This window comes from Rhipicephalus microplus, chromosome 9 (assembly GCF_043290135.1).
Source record: "Rhipicephalus microplus isolate Deutch F79 chromosome 9, USDA_Rmic, whole genome shotgun sequence".
In the NCBI taxonomy this organism is placed as follows: domain Eukaryota; kingdom Metazoa; phylum Arthropoda; class Arachnida; order Ixodida; family Ixodidae; genus Rhipicephalus; species Rhipicephalus microplus.
The window spans coordinates 3,282,901-3,301,832 of NC_134708.1; the positions used below are offsets into that span (position 1 = coordinate 3,282,901).

At 46.8% G+C, this 18,932-nt stretch overlaps 1 protein-coding gene across 7 annotated transcripts in view; it reads left to right on the top strand.

Annotated features, from left to right (window-relative positions):
• The window catches only part of LOC119163329 (transmembrane protein adipocyte-associated 1 homolog), a 148,384-nt gene that overhangs the window by 79,777 nt on the left and 49,675 nt on the right, over positions 1 to 18,932 (top strand). For 4 of the 7 annotated variants that reach the window (XR_012885955.1, XM_037415306.2, XM_037415307.2 and 1 more), the window contains exons 5-7: positions 8,990 to 9,062; positions 9,117 to 9,196; positions 17,364 to 17,480. Coding sequence is in view for 4 of the 7 variants with exons in the window: in XM_037415306.2 (XP_037271203.2) it covers positions 8,990 to 9,062; positions 9,117 to 9,196; positions 17,364 to 17,480 (270 nt within the window). In the remaining 3 variants the exon portion in view is untranslated. Of the gene's footprint in view, positions 1 to 8,989; positions 9,063 to 9,116; positions 9,197 to 17,363; positions 17,481 to 18,426; positions 18,506 to 18,932 lie in introns of all 7 variants that reach the window. The other 3 variants (XR_012885952.1, XR_012885953.1, XM_075872988.1) reach the window with 1 other exon arrangement.

Here is an 18,932-nt window from a genome sequence, read left to right on the forward strand (position 1 = left end):
CACGCACATTGGCCCCGCCGCGGTGGTCTAGTGGCTAAGGTACTCGGCTGCTGACCCGCAGGTCGCGGGTTCAAATCCCGGCTGCGGCGGCTGCATTTCCGATGGAGGCGGAAATGTCGAGGCCCGTGTGCTCAGATTTGGGTGCACGTTAAAGAAACCCAGGTGGTCAAAATTTCCGGAGCCCTCCACTACGGCGTCTCTCATAATCATATGGTGGTTTTGGGACGTTAAACCCCACAAATCAATCAAACACACGCACATTGGGCAGAATCTAACAGAAATACTATTGGCCAAGACTTCCAGCTATTGTGAAGCATTTCGTGCGCACGTGCCTTGATTGCCATCGACGAAAATCGCCACCATTAAAACCAGCTGGATTATCACAACCAATTCAGGTGCCCACGGTACCTTTTGCCCAAATTGGAATGGATCTTCTCGGACCATATCCGACTTCCCATGCTGGCAACAAGTGGGTAATAGTCGCCACTGATTATCTTACGCGCTATGCGGAAACAAAGGCTTTGTCAAGTGGAACCGCAGTTAAGCCGCACGATTCTTCGTAGAAAATATTGTCCTGAGGCATGGTGTTCTGACAATCATAATAACGGATCGAGGTGCCGCTTTCACGGCCGCGCTCCTGAAGACAGTGCTTGAGCTCAGTGGAACAGCCCATCGGAAAATCACTTCCTATCATCCACAAACCAACGGCTTAACAGAACGCCTCAACAAGACTATTGCCGACATGTTGAATATGTACGTTGATGTGGATCACAAGAACTGGGACGACATTTTACCGTACATCACGTTCGCCTATAATACAGCGCAGCAAGAAATTACACGGAGAACGCCGTTCAGTCTCCTTCATGGCCGTGAAGTGTCGACGATGCTTGACGCCATGTTACTGCACGACTGCAATGACATTGATTTGGACGCTGCATCGTTTACCCAATGAGCAGAAGAAGCGAGGCAGCTTGCATGAGTCCGAATCACTCAGCAGCAAAATTACGACGCCCAACGTTATAATCTGCCACACTGACATGTCGTCTATTGGCGCGGCGACAAAGTCTGGGTATGGAGTCCTATCCGACGCCGGGGACTGTCTGAAAAATTGCTGAAGAAGTATTTTGGCCCCTCCACAGTTTTACAACGCCTCAGCGACGTTTATTACGTGGTCGTTCCTGACAGTCCCTCGACAACTCACCAACAAAAACCTGAAATCAGGCACGTTGTGTGAATGAATTCCTATTTTTCTGACTGATTTACACCATACATCTACTGCACCTTCTTTTGTAGAAGAGCATCGGGACGCTGCTCTCTGGAGGGGGGCAAATGCAACATTGAATATGAAGCACTAAGAGAACAACGAAGAACACGCGCAGCGTGAGAAAAAAGACGAGGTTCTCTTCCGATCAGTTTGCCAGTGTTCTGGTACAATTAAAGTGAGTTTCCTGTATTCAACTGCTGCTGTTCCTGCATTGTTCCTGCACTGCTGCTGTTCAGCTTCCAAAGCGGTGGGAGAAGTAAAGCAGGCTTGCAGCAATAGTAGCCGTCAGACAAACACTGACATCAGCGTTTCCTTCCGGCTTGCATTCCTGCGCGGTTGGTCAAGTCGACGCACGCGTCAGCACTATGCTTGAAGAAGCGCATGATGGTCACAGCGGATAGGCAGGTGCACAGCGAGCGGTCTATCGAAGCACCACGGAGATGCAGTAGACGCCTGGGCCGTGGCGAAGGGCATTTCTGCTCAAGGTACATTTCTGCTGGGTCGTGTTGCCCTTCAAGGACTCCAAAGGTTGGTCATAAAACCCAGGAGGCATGGGCTCTGCGGATTGTCAGATGGCGTGCCCATGCTTGTCCGGACAGCCTAGAGGTTGTCCGCCTGTGAGGTTGGTACAAAATGTGCGGGGTGTTCGGCTATTGACGAAGCTGTCACCTGGTCCTCCATTATTGTAGCAGCATCCCGGAAGTTCCGCCGTAGCATGTCACGGGCAGGAACTTCAGTTGCGTGAAACGTTGAGGTAGATGGTAATGGCTGCTGGCAAGATGCAGATTGGCAAGGTCGATGGGCAACAGTTATCAGACCTCGTGGACGGCGATGTCTCTGCAATTGTGTGATGAACAGTAAGCGAAAGGATGTCTGCGCCAGACTACGATGCATGCGGCAAAGTAGCGGTCGGGGTGTCCGTTGACCCGCGGTGTCGCATGCCATCGATGTTGCGGAAGATGTACATGTGTGTCACGTACTTATCTCTGGACCGATTGCATCGAATGGAATGGAAATAGTTGGGAGACGGATGTGGCACAAACAGCACACACTTTATAACCCAAAAAATAAAAGGCACCAAATTGAAAGCAAATACGGAGTCATCACTCACTGACACAAAAATTACCCCTATAAAAGTACATGCAAAATAATCTGCAAACCAGTCTAAATCCGTTCTTAGTCCTAGCAACTGCTCCTAATTTAGCGTCACCACAATCGAACGACCTTATGGTTCGAGTTTCGTCAATCGTGTCAAGGTTCGTCACGTACGTTGTTGGCTGTCTCCTCAACCTATTCGCTGCCGCCACCAGTCGGTCCTGCCGAATGAGCCGCTCGTCAAAGTCTCTGGTGTCCCCAACTCCATAGTCTCCTTTGGCCTCACTAGGCTAAGTTTAGCCTTGTTATGGGCTCTCCTGATGGCAAGTCTGCTCTGCTGACTAGTGTGGACAGTCGCCGTCGTGTCATAAAGTGGTTGAGCTACTAGACGAACAGGAACTGCTGGGAAAGTGTGCGGCAAGTTCGGGCAGCCTCACACGGAACCTCTGAGGTCAGCAGCCACTCCCCGGACCTCTCATGCTGATATCCTCAGAACCAGGCAGTCGTGCTGCTCTTGTCGCGGTAGCGACGCTTGTTCCCCACGTTTTTGCTGCTTGGTGTCCTAACCACACAGTGCCAGCTCATCCTACTTGGTTTTCCTCCTGGCCCGGGTTGCACGCCCTGAGTCGTCTTGCGACCTATCTCTTGCCTCTACGTGGCTGGTGTACGTGCTCTCAGGTGATGCTTCTTCGTTTTCCCGCACCATTGCAGAGCTTCCATGTTTGGCGCGTGCCTTCTGCCACTCCTGTATTCGTGACAAGTTGGCAGGCCTGCGCGACAAACCTTTGTACGTGGGCTCCAAGAAGACGCACCCCTTAGTGGTGAGGTCAGCCGAAGTGGGAGTGTCTTATACCACGTCGTCGTGGTCAGGTGCAGGATTTGATGTTCCTGTGACCGGATCGAAGATAGAAGAAGCGTAGCTGGAGAAATAAGGTAGCTGTCATGGGAACTAGCTGTCATGATACCTTGCTTTGCAATGCCTGGGAAACCTGCCAGGCACTGGTAAATGGAAGCGGGTGGTATATGTGACAGTGCCAGGCGAGCTCTGCGGTGTGGAGGGCATCATATGGTTGCGGGGTTCTGGTCGATTTGGCTGCAAGATGGCGAAATTCACAGCGAGAATGGAATCAAGCCACATGAACCATGCCTGGGGTAAGGTCGGGCGGAAAGGTGACACTGGTGGCAGAGTGGCGGAAGCATGGCAGCCGGTGGCTCGTCGAAGAATGTGTCCTTCGGGTCACCAGTGTAGCCAGAGAAATAGTCCTGAGACGATGTCGTGAAGGCAGCTGGAGGGCCGTTCCAATCTTGCCACTTTATTCGTAGAGCTGAAGCCGAGCGGCGATGGCTGCAAGCGTCCGACATGCCAGGCGCGTGAGCTCGTTCTGTTGCTCGCGCAGCTTGAGCTAGGCATGAGAGGCGCAGCATGGTGGCTCATGAATTGCGATGATAATAGCGCGACAAGGCTTAACCATGCCACGGGCGAAAGTACACAACTAAGGGTGCCGTAAGCACACTTGCTTGGCAAAGGCACAGGGCGACACTTCGCTAAGGGAGGTGTCGCCCCGAGGGGACCACAGGGCCCGATCGCTTGAGGCAGGGCAAACTGTGCAGATAAGCTTTTTATAAGTGGAGCTCGGGGTAGTATGACCACGCGCGAACACATCGCACCACTTTTTGGCCAAGCGTTCAGAAGGAGGAGCATAAGGTAAGTGCTCTCTGCTGATGCAAGACGCCGTTAGTGAACTTCGTCTGAGCGAGCCTTAACAATAGAGTAAAGCTGTCGCCGCCGCCGCCAATTAATAAAGGCGGCGCGGCGTCAGCGCGCTACAATTTGTTGTTTATATATGTGTGTGTGTGTGTGTGTGTGTGTGTGTGTGTGTGCGCGCGTGTGTGTGTGCGCGTGCGTGCGTGCGTGTGTGTGCGTGCGTGCGTGCGTGTGTGTGTGTGTGTGTGTGTGTGTCACGACGACATGCCGAATACGCTAAGCACGCGCGGTAAAGTCCCACATCGCAGTACAATACTGAGGGCTCTGACCACACCGGTCGTCGTCCTCGCTTTTACCAAAATGACGAAAGTCAGCGAGTGTTTTCACATCACAGTGTGTTCTTGGTGATCGGAAAGTGCACTGCTGATGCCGATTGAGAAGGTCGCAGTTTTAGTGTAAAATGTCGGAACACAAAACATAGAGTGGAGTCTGGAGGGAATGTTACGCGATTAGAAGAAATTGTTGTGCTGGCTGGTAAATCATTGCAAAAAATTAATTTGAGCACAAACACATGATACATTCACACACACACACAACGCTGTCCGTGTTTGACGCCTGGGTGTGTGTGTATGTATGTGAATATGTCGTGTTTTCACGCTCAAAATATTTTTTTAAATGTCTACGCGGGGCACGTGAAACTGATTGAGCGGCGCTTCGACCACCATGGCTTGGAGTCCAGAAACCCAGCCTCGGAAAAACACATGACGACCACAAGCCCAAGCGTGTGTGCTTGTCTTATTTGTCTTCTTGTGTATGTGTTTTATGAACGATGTGTTCCTAGATTCCAAGCTATATACCAACATGCTAGACACTGGACTTTCCAACCACAATGAAATTAATGGAAAGTAGAAGATTCGTATCTGCTTCGGGTAGATTTCGCTCTTGGCATTCGCGGCGCTCGTTCACCAGGAATAAAACAAAGCGACATGAACTTATTCTCAATAAAGACTTGCTTCATTCTTCCAAATATAAAGCTGATTGCAGGAGCTCTGCGTGACCTCGATATTGACCCAAAAGCGGGACAACGTCAACCTAACTGGGGTATTATACACTGCTAGGAATTCTTCTCGAGGTTTGGCACTAGCTAATAATGAAAACGTTTTTTAGAATGACGAAAATAAACATGCGTTTGAAACTCGGAATATGCATAATCAATTTATGAAAATAAAAAACTGTATAGAACAGTAAATAATAAACACCTTTTTTTTATAACAATGGCAGACACGTGAGCTCTTGTGAAGAAAGATTGCGAAAGTAGTGGTTCGTATAAAATGTATCTCTCACTCTGCTGTTAAGACCATTCAGTGCAGAACAGAGATCTTTTTGACGCTGGGAGGTTCAGCGGATCATTGAGGGGTGTTCAAGTAGCTTCGTTGTCGTTTTGCAGCCATGTTGAGTGCGTCTAGGGAAGACGTAGTTATACAGACAATAAAGTAAAATTTATGCAGTTCCTGTGGTAAACTTTGGATTTTATAATAACGGGGATCGGTACGTGAACAACACTTTGCCAAATCTATCAAATACCAACCGGGAATATGCAACGTTGCCTAAATCAGGATAGCTAGCATGCTCCCGCCAGTCTCAAGAAAATACCGTTTCTTGCGCCACTCCCCGACACACACGTATACGCCCGCCTGTAAACACAGCAGGCCGGGTGAAGCTGCTGCACGCAGAACCGAATTGAAACTGGGAACAACCGTAGGCAGTTCGCTAACTAACTCAATTCGATCCTAACTGTGAACTTGCCATCATTTCCACCATAGTTGAGTGACCGCACCACCTGAGTTTCCTCAAGGTTGTAGTACGAATCTGTATGAGCTTCAGCAACCGACAGGAGCAAGAAAAAAATCATCGGCCAAGCACTCCATACAAGTGGTTAACCAGAGAAAGCTGAAACTTGTGGTCCCGGTGTTAAGCAGTGAGCTAAATCCAATTTACACTGAAGCCTTTCCCAATTATTGGTTACATGTTCGTGATGCTTAATGAGGTTAGACACAAGTTTCGCTTGGTATACTACAGTGTTTATTTCACATGCTTCACATTGTGCCTCACATGATCAAAATCATGGAAGAGTGTAATTGGTGGTTAAATGCTTTCGAATAGCATTAATCGCATTGGTTGTTCTCAAGCCACAGGTTTCGTAGAGGTGTGGAAAGTTTTATATTTATTTATCGTAGTAAGAGCTATCTTTCGCATATCATGGTACTCTTAACACGACATTGTTTTCTCTACTACTTCTATACGTGTCTCTCATCACTTGCTTACGCAGATAAACATATTTGCGGGTTGTACGCTTTATTCCCTTGGCATTTACTCGTGCAAACAAATAAGTGGATAACTGAAGAAAACAAACCAACTGTCACTGTGTCTGATTCTTTGAGCAAACGTAACTGTCATGTAGGTGTTGCGATGCAGCTCTCTGCCCCCAGTGCTCCCCCCCCCCCCCCAAAAAAAAAACAGATGGCTTCCTAAAGTCAATTGAGCAATGTATGCAGATTGTGCATTATACCGGAGTAATATATATATATATATATATATATATATATATATATATATATATATATATAATGATCGCATTAAGACTCTTTCTAATAATTTTGTCCTTCATACCGTCTTTTATTTGATTTGTCACCTGGTAGCCATTGCTTTGGGATCACTGTGGCATAGAGCAGTTGGATATGCTTGGACATGAGTCAGCCATGTTCGTGCTGAAAGTCAGATAAATGCACGAGAGGGACGTGCAAACCTTACACTCACTTGAGTGCAGTGCTTCACAGAAAATCTTGCGCTATTGTTCATCCGTCACCGGGCAGCTATATCCCACGTTACTGGTCCTTCGGACAAAATTCGTTCGGTTATAGCGACTTCCTGTCACTTTAACGCCCAGTCACATGTTGCTCTATGCTGACGCTTTTTCTTTGCGCTTTATTTTTGAGTACTGACTATGGGCATGCTATCCAAGGCAAAAGGTATTCATAACTTCTCGTAACATCGCTATGACGATGTTGACTTCATAAGAAACTGAGGCACAGACATTGGTGTGTATAATCCACCCCTTCCCGATGCGGCAGTGCATGCTTCCTTCCCTTGCGGAAAGCTCGCGTGGGGCTTCTTTATATCAGATGCTTCCATCCTGGTGATGGGGGTTTTCCCGGCCCTTGTCATTCCAACCAAAGAGGCAAGGGGCCGCTCAGGAAAATGAAGGCGGCTTCTACCGTCATAGGCCAGAGCCACGGAACACCACTGGCGTGCTGCGCAGAACTACAGTGGAATCTAGCAATGCAGAGCTTTGCTCAAAAAGACAGTCCATATTTTCATGGCATTGGTAAATTTCTTTCTATTTTTCACAATTGAAACGACTCTTTGCTCTCTTCTCCTCACTGAAGAGTATAACCCGTCCCTTTCACGCTGCCCCTCTGCCGATCCGATGAGCCCCGCGCCTGTTGCACGCCGCTGCCGGAAGTGAAAACACTGGCGCACCGCCGCCGGCAATTTTAGTACCGGCGCACAGGTCTACAATGGAGTCGACAAATGGAAAAAAAAGTGTATGCTTAGCCTACAGTGTCAAGAAAGAGAGTATCTTCCTGAAGCATGCATGAAACGTCTCGCGACACTTGCATGCGGCGCTAGTGTCGAAATCTGGCATTCGGTGAAGGAATAACGGAATTCCTGCTTGCCCAATGCTACAGAAACGCAGAGGAGAAGAGAGACGTGATCGGACAATTACACATAATTTATGGTATTCATGATTGAATTTTAAGGACAACATTTAAAGTGATCGCGAGAGTTGTGCAGTAAGTGGCCTCCTTGTGCTGGCCGGGTCTACGCATGACAAGGTATAGACTGAAGGAGGTGTGGTTGTCAGTGTTTCTCCTTGAACCCTTTAGTCACCTTGCTGGATCACTTGTAACCATTTCCTGTTGGTCTGGGTCACTTGTGAACATTAAACTTGTCCAAGCATCCACTTTAGCTCTATAAAGGGCAAATGAAACTTTCAACAGTGATAGTGGCTGAGATGGAGGCACCCATTTGGGCGCTGTTTATATCTGCCTGTTGTACTCATGTTGAGAGGTAGTACATGTCCTTACAAAACAGGCATATGATCGGATTACTTTAGACAAGATATTACTGCCGAGTATTTGTATGCAGCTCTTGAAGCTCTGACTTGGCCGTTTTGATTTTGTTGTTGTTGTAGTGCTGTTACCCTCAAAATTTGTAGCAGAGGAATTGTTGCGTTGTAGTGATAGCGGTAAGCTGGTTCTTTTCTAAGTGTCATTTTGTCACACCTCCTCTGAGGCGCACAAATAGTTCGCTAGTTGGCAAATAATGTACCTTGCAGAATGTCAGTACGTTGAAAGCACTGTCCGGCTGTCTTTAAGAGAATGTTTTAGCTGCCACGACCAGGTAGAATCGCCCTGTGGCTGGACATGTCACCGAGAACAGGGTTGGTATCTGAAGAAGCCAAGAGAAGAGAAAAAAATATTTAGTTGCCTGTAAAGCTAGCCTCTGGGGGCTGAGTAATAGTTAATCTTAAAGCGGAGCAGCGGCCTTCACGTGATGTCCACAGGGCATGCACCTGGCATCAGGTGCCACTATAGAGAGAATACGTTTGGAAGGAAAGAATTTCATCGAGGGATTTCAATGCCAGTAACAATTGGCTCTCTTGTTGTATGTTGCCACACTGTATTTCCTTTTTATTGGTCAATATTGTAGCAGCTTTGTGATAGCCGGGAACAAGGACAGCTTGTGAGAAAGCTGCCAAAGATTGGCCATGCCAATCAGGTGCCAGTGTATGGCTGCCAAGTTTTGCATGTGTCTGATTACTTGTGGCGCTGTCTCTTCCCCACAATAATCTCTCTGCGCAGCTGCTGTGGGTCGTGGTGCGCTTCTTCCTGCTGTCCACCGAGATGAGCGTGCTCATCTTTGGGCTGGCCTTTGGTAGGTGCATGCCGTCTCATGCATTAGCAGCACCACTGACTGTTTTTCACGTAGGCCACCTGGACAGCCGCACCAGCATCCAGCGAGTGCTCATGGTCACCTCCTTTGTGGCTGAACTCTATTCGGGCACACAGGTATCCACCCTCCTTCTTTTACCAGGCACGTGTTTGCCGTTTTTTAGAGCTGCTGCCCACTGGTTGTAGCAAATCACATGCGGTTACATAGTTGCTGCACTAAGATGTGGAGGACTACATCCTGGCAATTATTGCATTATTTGCTTGCATCAGCCCTTTATAATCGCTTTTTTTATTTCTTTCGTTGTTACAAATAAACTTTTTATTGACATGCAACTGATGACATGCATGGCTTCACTTTTTATTGATGTGCATGGCTTCATTTTTGCTGTCCTTTTTGGTTAAAAGAGTTCAATAAAGCATTCTTTTGGGCTCGTTTGTACAAGCTTGATATATGTTGCGGGAAATTGCACTGCAGAGCTAAAACAAGGGGGACGCTCACGAGGGCACTTGTTTTGGCAGGTTTTTTTTTGTGTTCTCGTGAATGTTACAGCTAATTTTCCACAACATATATCAAAGCTGCAGGCACCTTTGGTGGCCTTGGAAGCATACAGGTTGAAGCTGTGGGGTTAAAAATATCCGCTAAAGATCTTTCCTTTCCCCGAACTCCGGCACATCTAAATTACCATGGGAAAAGCTGGGTAATGGGGACCCTCTGAATCCTACCTAGCTGGCCCAGAATTAATTTTTTTAGACGGGATGGCACAGCTAACAATAGCCAAGGTGAGAGGGGTCGGTGTGGGGTGAGTCAGTGTTCAAAGACTCAGTAACTGAGACCTTTGCAAAAAAACGAACATAGATGCTCGGTGTAAGTGAGCATCTTGTATACAATATGGAATTTCATTGTGAGTTATTGTGATCGAGTCCCCTTTCATAACATTATATTGAAAAAAAAAACATGCTCGCTCTAGAATATTAGTTGAATAAGGTGAGGGGGATCTCCAAATACATTGCAGTTGGTGGTTTTTGATGGCTGTCATATTGCTCCATGGTCTATTTTGTGTGAGAACCACGAGCGGAAGGAGATAAAGAAGGCCATGGTCTACTTTGTGTGAGAACCACGAGTGGAAGGAGATAAAGAAGATCTGCTTGAGCCGCTTTTTTTACTAGTCAACCTGCCACTCCCAATAAAGCAAGGTGATTGTCAGAAACACGACAAGATTGTTCGAAGAACTGGGTCTCATGACTCGCTCTACACACAAGACCCCACCCAGTAGCCGGAACACATGTCCTGTGCTCTTGGACACCCCTGTTTACAGAACAAGCCACTGCCAACGAGGCTTACCACCAGAGACACCGGCACCGGCACCGGCCATTGACGCAGCGACTATAACTGTCACAAGCTGCCTTCTAAGCTCCGACCCCTTCTATGTTGATCTGCTACGTCGCTCAGAACCCGCTTATCTTTAGGCAACTTGCCAACTCACCCAGCTTTCAATGCTTGTTACTCTGAACCCGCTGATGTCTAGTCTTTTTCACCGAGAAATATCAAGGCGTTGATGAATGGCTAAGTAAGTTTGAACGTGTTGCAGTGATCATTTACTAGGATGATGCTGCAAAACTCGAAAACTTAAAACTTGCTTAACGGATGGCGCATGGACATTGTTTCTGAATAGGGATGATGATGATGATGTGACATCTTGGCACAAGTTCTGGCATCGCCTTCTAAAGATATACAGGATTGTTTTGTGATCACTGATCCAGATTTTAAGTGAGACCGTCATGATGTACATGGAGGACATGGCTCGGCTTTTCAAGCGAGCCGATCCTGCTGCTGTGGCACAAGAAAAAAAAGCTGCGCCACCTTATAGGAACATTTGGCTGGTTTGTTGCACAGTCTTCCCAAGGGTCTATCCGAGTTCCCTACTGATGCGGCAACAATGGACCAAGCACTGCACCAGCGGTCTGCCCTGTTTGACCGTCAAGTGAATGCAGCATGAACTCGAATTTTTTCACCACCAATGGTGGGAAACCTGTGCCGATTGCACCAACCTGTGCCAACAGGAAGTTACTCTGCTATACTGGCCAAAAAGGGTATTTTTTGTCATTGAGTCATTGCAGTGCCACAGGGTACTTTTGGCATTAAAAGTAACATTGACAACATGCATCGTGAACGTGATGGACGCCATCTTGCACACTTGAGCTGCTGCAAAAACACATGATCGGCCGATCAATTGTCCAGACTTCCGCGCGATTGCAGCAGTGCTGTTTTTGGCAATCATTGGTGAAGAATGAAGGCAACGTGGTGGCTACTGAAACACACGCCAGAATGACTTATCGCCGACAAAAAGTGACGTGTGTGGCATAGCGCCGCTTCAGGCCTATTACATGCTTTTATTAGCTGGCAACTACCTGAGAGCGCTCAGGCTCCGATGGCTGTCGCCTCAATCGCTGTGTAGTTCAGCGTGTAGTGGTTTGCAGAAACGAAAGCAACTCACTGTAGAGGAGTTGATGTTGTGGATCACATTTATCAAGACAAGAAGCGTCCCGCACGCTTTTGTTAAGCAACAGTCCAAACGTGCCTTTGTCTGCTGCCAGGACCGTTGCACCATTGCCTGCAGAAAGCTCATACCGCTGCATTGAGACAACAGGCTTCCCGCTGCATCGGTACACGGTCTCAAGCAGAGTGAAAGCAAGTGGCTTGGCATGGTGTGTACGCCTAGTAGATGAATTGCTGCACACAACTAGCTAATAGACAAATGGTTCCCTGCAACTGTACCAAGTATAAAAAAACTGTGAATTTTCTCCAAGTAGAAGATCGCAGTTCACATTTATCGTGGACAGCCAATCATGTCTGTTTCTTCACTGTGTCTGTCGTTGCGTTGGCTATGTATTCCAGACTCCGCAGTAGTTTTGAAATGCACTTTGGTGTCGCCACTGCGTGCTATCAAATGGTCATGTGAGAATGCCTACCATTTCTGAACATTGGCAAAAATAGAGAAATGGCTTCATGGTGGGCACTTTAGGTAATATTTGCTGTGGCACTCTATTTATACATTCTTTAGCGGTGATGGCGCACGTAAATGCAAACGAGCATGTGCATATCTAAGGAGGGGGGTCGCAAAGCCAGCCCCATACATTGACATAACAGGGGGAAAAAAAGGAGCAAATTTGGCACAGTACGTTGACATGATAGGGAGGGGCGGAGAGGGTGTGTAAAGTCGGCCCCATACATTGGCTTCATATGGAGGGGGGGGGGGGGGGGCTGCGACAAACCTGCCCCCCAAAGGGGAACCCTGCGCAAGCTTATGTACTTGTTTAGTGCATACTGCTGTGAACTTCCATTAAAATGAACTTGTTTAAGACGAATTCTCACTTATGACGAATTACCTGAGAACGTTTGTTTGTTTTTTCATGAACCCAATTAAAAAAATACACTTTGACGAACACCCTTGTATCCACTCTTCTGTTATGACAAACATTTTAGGGAGGCCGCCCCCGCTGGCAATTCACTTCGCGACCAGGAACGAAGCGACGGAAAAGAGAAAAATAAGGCAAGAAAAATAAAAATATCGTTTGCAGCTTCCCACGGGGTGAACTCAAGTGTATTGCAGGGGGGGGGGTCGCATGAATGTTGCATAATTGGGTATGGTTTGGAAATGTGTAATTGTTATTTCAGTTTTATTATTGTTATTTTTTCAATAAAGGAGAAGCGTTGCCTTCAACACCAAGGGAGAGCCAACTAAAGACGCCCTTGTGCACTATCCAGTGCTTACTTGTACGAAGGAAGGAAGGCACTGAACGGATGTGCAGCACGAGCATTTGCTTTTTTTTTTACTAGCAGAGGCTGCCTGCATCAGCCTTCCGAGGCGAGAAAGGGGGAGGGAAGTGACAGTTTTGCGGGTCGTCTTCTTGGGCCGGCACGAGACGCAATCATGCACAGTAAGGGTGTGGACGGTGCCACTGCTGACGCCGAAGCGCAACATCGTGCAACAAAGAAACGCTCCAAATTTAAAACCAGCCCAAAGCAAACCCATGCCGCAGCTGGCGGAGAGAACGAGGAAGCGAGCCACCACCTACAGCTCTCTTCAACCCGCGGAGCAGGCGGCGAAGCAACAAAAAAAGAAATTGAGTTCGTATGGCTGCCGCGAAGTGAAAAGCAAAAAAAAAAAAAAGAAAATTGGAAAAAAAAACTACGGTGACAAAATCTTTCTATTCGCAAATGGAGCAGTTCTCCTGACCAATGTCGAGCAGAAGCACGTGAGTTTACGTCCCACAGCTGTCTTCATGTGGATGTTTTCCTATCTCGCCACCCCCGAGAAAATGAGTTTTCTCTCTGTGCCGAGCCAGCTGTCACACTATCGTGTCTCGCACTTGTGTGCCTTGCCTCGCTAGGCCTGTTGAAAATGGCCAGTAAGCCAACTCTTCACAAAAAAACAATTGAGCTTTGAAAAAAAAAAAGAAAAGCATAGATTTTGGCTGAAGTGAAAGCTGGCAAGCTCGTGAAAACCGAAATCACGCAGAAGTTTGGAATTGCCTAGAGTGCGCTATCTGGCATCATAAAGTACAGTGCGCGGATAACCACCGCACTGAATGAGGGTGATTTTGCTTTGAAGTAGAAGAAAATGCGGACGACTGCGCATAAGGGCTTGGAATATTTTCTCCTCGCTTGGATTTAACATGCCCATAGAGTGAATCTACCTGTGAACGGTGTGCTGAAGGCGAGAGCGGAGGAAATTGTCCTGCGAATGGACATTGCGTTTGCCTGCAGTGACGGGTGGCTCAATCGCTTTAGAAAACCACATGGTCTAGTTTTTCTACCTCTTACTGGTGAGGCCACTGCCGTTGACAAAACGACCTGCAATGACTTGAGGCTTACCAAGCTCAAAGATGTCATCCAGGAGCACGACCTCAGCGACATTAACAACGTCGACGAGACAGCCCTATTTTATCAGATGCTGCCCCAAAAGACTAGCATTCGCTGGCAGCAATAGCAGGGGGGTAAGCACAGCAAGGGGAGGATCACTGTACTCGTTGGTGCGAGCATGTCGAAAAGTGAGAAGCTGAAGCTGCTGCTCATCGGCAAATCCAAATCGCCACGCTGCTTCAAGCATGCTAGAACGCTGCCAGTGGCCTTTAAAGCCAACTCATAGTCTTTGAAAACACAGTCGATTTTTGAGCACCAGCTATGAGACATGGATTGAAGTTTCGTTAAGGAGAAGCATACTCTTCCTGATGGACAACGGCCCTGGGCACGGGCACGTTGCCGATCTTCAAGCGATTCGTTTGGAGTTTTTGCCTGCTCACGGTGTGATAAACAGTCTGAAAAAGCACTATCGCCGGTAACTTCTGCAGAGAATGCTACTCTGCATAGAAAGCGACAAGCACTACACCGTTGGCCCACTGACAATGCTTCACCTGCTTATTAATGCCTGGAGCCAGGTGGCTGAAACAATAATCATGAACTGGTTCCGTCACGTGGGGTTTGTTGTGCCCGAGTGTTCAGCTCAGGATCCTAATTGTGAAGATGATGAGAAAGAGGTGAAGTTGGTTGCCCCTCTAGGCAGCAAGGGACTTGTCCTGGACATGGGCAGTTATACCAGCATTGACGTGAAGAGCCAACGTATAAAGAAGAAGATGGATTGGGCACATTGATTCAAGAGGTACTCGAGGAGCCTGCGGACGTAATGTCGCATGACAAGGGAGACACCTGCTTGCGGCCAGCGCCAGTGGCCAATAATGCAGCAGGCACCTATATTCGTTCCTTAAAGGGACACAAAAATCAAATAACAATTTACGTCAGACTGAAAGCTCAATGTATGACAACATGTAAAATGACAGTACTATCGACAACATTACCCTACTTATCGAGAAATTAAAGTAAATCCACAAGGAACACATGTTCCGCAGCAGGACAGTCTCTAAATGATCCCAATGACATCAGACAAACCACCTACAATTAATCATTAGTAATCAATCTAGCTGCACTAAATAATGTTCTGTGCATCAAGAGACACAATAAAATGCTGCTTGATCGTTTCTGTTTCATTAATGGAAAAAAGAACTACCAGACATTACTAACGAAGATTGGCACGAGTGGTTCAAACAATAAATTTTCGCATGGTCAAATTGGACAGGTGGTGCCATCTAGCGGGGCCAAGTTGATCCAAAATACGTCTGCAATCTCTGAGCCAATGGCGGGATGGCCATTGTTGCTGCTGTGGCTCCTGCTGCTAGCGAAGCAAAGCCCGGCAACGTTGTGCACAGCAACAGTAACGCAAGTCGGTCCGGTTGGTCCGCTTCAGTGAGGCGGGCAATTTGAAGTGCGCTAACCCAATGCAGACCACTAAATTGTGATTTTAATTCAAGATAGGCCCTTCCTTGGCACAAAAGTAACACTACGAGGTTTATGGACCACTATTTCAACAATCAACATCGACTTAATAGTTGCCTTCATTGTTCTTTTAAGGAACTATATTGAGCAGTTTAAAGGAACTCGGGTGTTCTTAAGGTCACTAGGAGATATTTCATCATTTGTGGCTGCTCGCCATTGCGCACAACATCGACAGACATCTACCGTGGATTGAAGAAAGCCTGACAAGGAGCACTTGAACACAGTTGCCTTTAAACTGACTCTCGCTAATGAATATTTTTTCCGAGCCCCGCCGCGGTGGTCTAGTGGCTAAGGTACTCGGCTGCTGACCCGCAGGGCGCGGGTTCGAATCCCGGCTGCGGCGACTGCATTTCCGATGGAGGCGGAAATGTTGGAGACCCGTGTGCTCAGATTTGGGTGCACGTTAAAGAACCACAGGTGGTCTAAATTTCCGAAGCCCTCCACTACGGCGTCTCTCATAATCATACAGTGGTTTTGGGACGTTAAACCCCACATATCAATCAATCAGTATTTTTCCGTATTTTTTTCTTTTGATGTTAGTGTACTTGATTCTTTATTCTGAACTAAGATACTTGCATGCACCTTAGTATGTCGCCAATTCTTTGTTTGAGGGTGTTTCTTATAAGACAACCGATTCTTCATGGGTCCTTCGAGTTCGCCTTAAAGGGAGTCCATTGTACGTTTAGTGCATAGTTAGCTGCATAACCACCAACAGGTTCTCGGCATGTATGTATGTATTAATGAGGTTTTACTGTAACGAGCTTTTAATGCATGCACGTGTGTGTGTGTGTGCGTGCGTGCATGCTTGCGTGCACTGCTATGAACTTCATGCTGCAGCTAGTTTGATACAATATCCTACACTATGGATGAAATTTGCTCAGCGCAGACCAAGGTAAAAAATACAATTAAAAGACCCTTTACTATCTTATGTCACCACTTCTGTATATAATCCTACTTTGGTTTATTTCCTGTGCTCATTTTGTGGGCTTCTGGGCTTGCTGCTTCTCTATAAATTATGTGTAAACCAAGGGAACATTAAACTAAAGTAATTTTGTTTTCCTCTGTGCATGTGTGTCATGAAAGCTCACGCATGCTCCAAACACAGAGGTAGCTACTCCAAAAGCAGATATTGTCTGCTTCAAAGTGTTGGAAGATATTCCCACCACTGCACTAGTTTTGGGAGCAAAAGCACTGAATAGATTCGCGATGCAAAAAAAGGAAGAAGTTGTATGGGGCAAGCTTTTTTCCCCCCCTGGTAGCAGCAAGGCTGGCGCATTGCATCTGTCGCTCATCATTATCGCTTACAACGCATTGCCTTGGAGGGCTTTTAAGGGCCATGGTTTCTGCAGATTCGAGGGGAAATCGGGATCGGGAATGAGCACATGGTACCCAGAATTCTCAAATTAACTGGACTGGTGCTGACTGCCGCCTCAAATTATCTGCTAAGAGTTACATTGCAAAATACAGGAGGGCAGAAGTATTTTTAAATAAATGGAATTTCAAAACAACCGTGTTTGAATTAATGAGATTTTAGTGTAGTTAAATGATGCTTGTGATAGATAATGTCTGGTTTTCTTGTGTTTTCTTACTTTTAAATGTGATTATTTCAAAACCATCTTTTATTAGTAGTTAGCCACCATTGTTTCCTATATATTCCTAGATAAACAGTTGAACAAAAGAAAAAAGATAAAGCAGGGTAGAATTTGAAGGGCTCATTCTAGGGCTGGTGCTCATAATATTCTTGCCTGCAATCTGTGATTGCACTTTCATCGCTTTTTACGTGCTGTATAAATCGTATACTGTAGTGCATTTATATCTTACAATTTTGTGCAAAATGTTATGATCTGCAGTATGTATCGCTTATCCAATAACTGTGAGTTTGTACTGTTACAGGGTGTATTGGAGTTGGTGCTGCCAGACCGGAAGTTTTATGTGCCTGACAAGAACTTCGAGTTGTTTGGCCATGGCGGCATGCTCTTCTGGTTCATCAGCTCGGTCATTTTTGCTGTGGTAAGCATCTGTGGCCTTCACTCAAATGAAACAAAATATTGTATTTACTCCGTTTGTAACACGAAGGGTGCCAGAAAGAAAGAAAGGGACAAAAATGAAAATCACTGCACCTGATATTCGCTATTGAAGGGCGAGGGATGACACCGGGCAGCAAAAAATTTGGGAGAAGTCAGTTAAGTTCGGTGGCACTTTGGGTGCTCTTCACTTTCGGAGATGTAGCTCTCAACGATGGTTCACAATGCTGGACAGTTCGGGTTGGGCACTTTACCCTTAGACACATGATTGATTTGTGGGGTTTAACGTCCCAAAACCACCATATGATTATGAGAGACGCCGTAGTGGAGGGCTCCGGAAATTTTGACCACCTGGGGTTCTTTAACGTGCACCCAAATCTGAGTACACGGGCCTACAACATTTCCGCCTCCATCGGAAATGCAGCTGCCACAGCCGGGATTTGATCCCGCCACCTGCGGGTCAGCAGCCGAGTACCTTAAACACTAGACCATTGTGGCGGGCGGGGCACCCTTAGACACACAGCACATCGCTATTGATACTGGGCACTTGTGCATGTTTCATATGGTGGGACAGATTGGTTCCATGGATGGAATTGCTGTGTCAACAATGTGATGCTGATACAGTAAAGCCTCTCTAATTTTACACCTGTTAATTTGTAAAACCTGATAATTTGGACATGTTTTCTGGTCCTGAAATGCTTCTGTATTATTGAATATAAGCTTTCAATAATTCGCTCATTTTTCTGGTCCCACAATTTATGAATGAACACTTTAATGTATAGTTGGTTCAGGCTTCTGCTTGCCTGCACTCGGTTATCGGGGGCTTTCATTGGAAAGGAAGGGACTTTTGTTTACGTGGCTTCTGGAAATTTAATCTTGTAGTGTGCACCCCTGGCTCTCTGTTATTTCATGTTTGTATTTTATTGTAAAAGAAGACAACAAGAGGAGCACGAACACAGGCTTGCACTGTGGCTGCTGACACCGAGCTCATCTGCACCACCACTACTAAGGGTATGCGAGCCTCAGCCATCAAATTTGGCATTTCTTTGCTTCAATGTAAAACTGCAGACGAGCTGGCTCTCGGCATGCACTTATGATTTCAGTAATGCCAAGCTTTGGTGGCCATCTTCCAGCTGAGGGCCTCCATGCAGCACCTTAATAGAAAGAGCTTCCAGTGATTAGATTCACGAGCCATTTCTTGATTACTCTTGTAAAGAATCTTAACGTTACATTGGATACTGTTGCAAGCGTGCAGCAACCTACCACTTCAAAGGCTCCCAGCGACAGTACCGAGAGCCAGACTACCTGGAAAGTGCCGCACGACTGGCCTGCAGTAACATGCAGAACGCGCTTTGCTTTGGGCAGTGTTCCGTGCTTGTCTTTCTCTAAGAGACTGTAGTCGGGTCTGCCAGAGACGCTGGGCGCGTCCCTTAGAGAC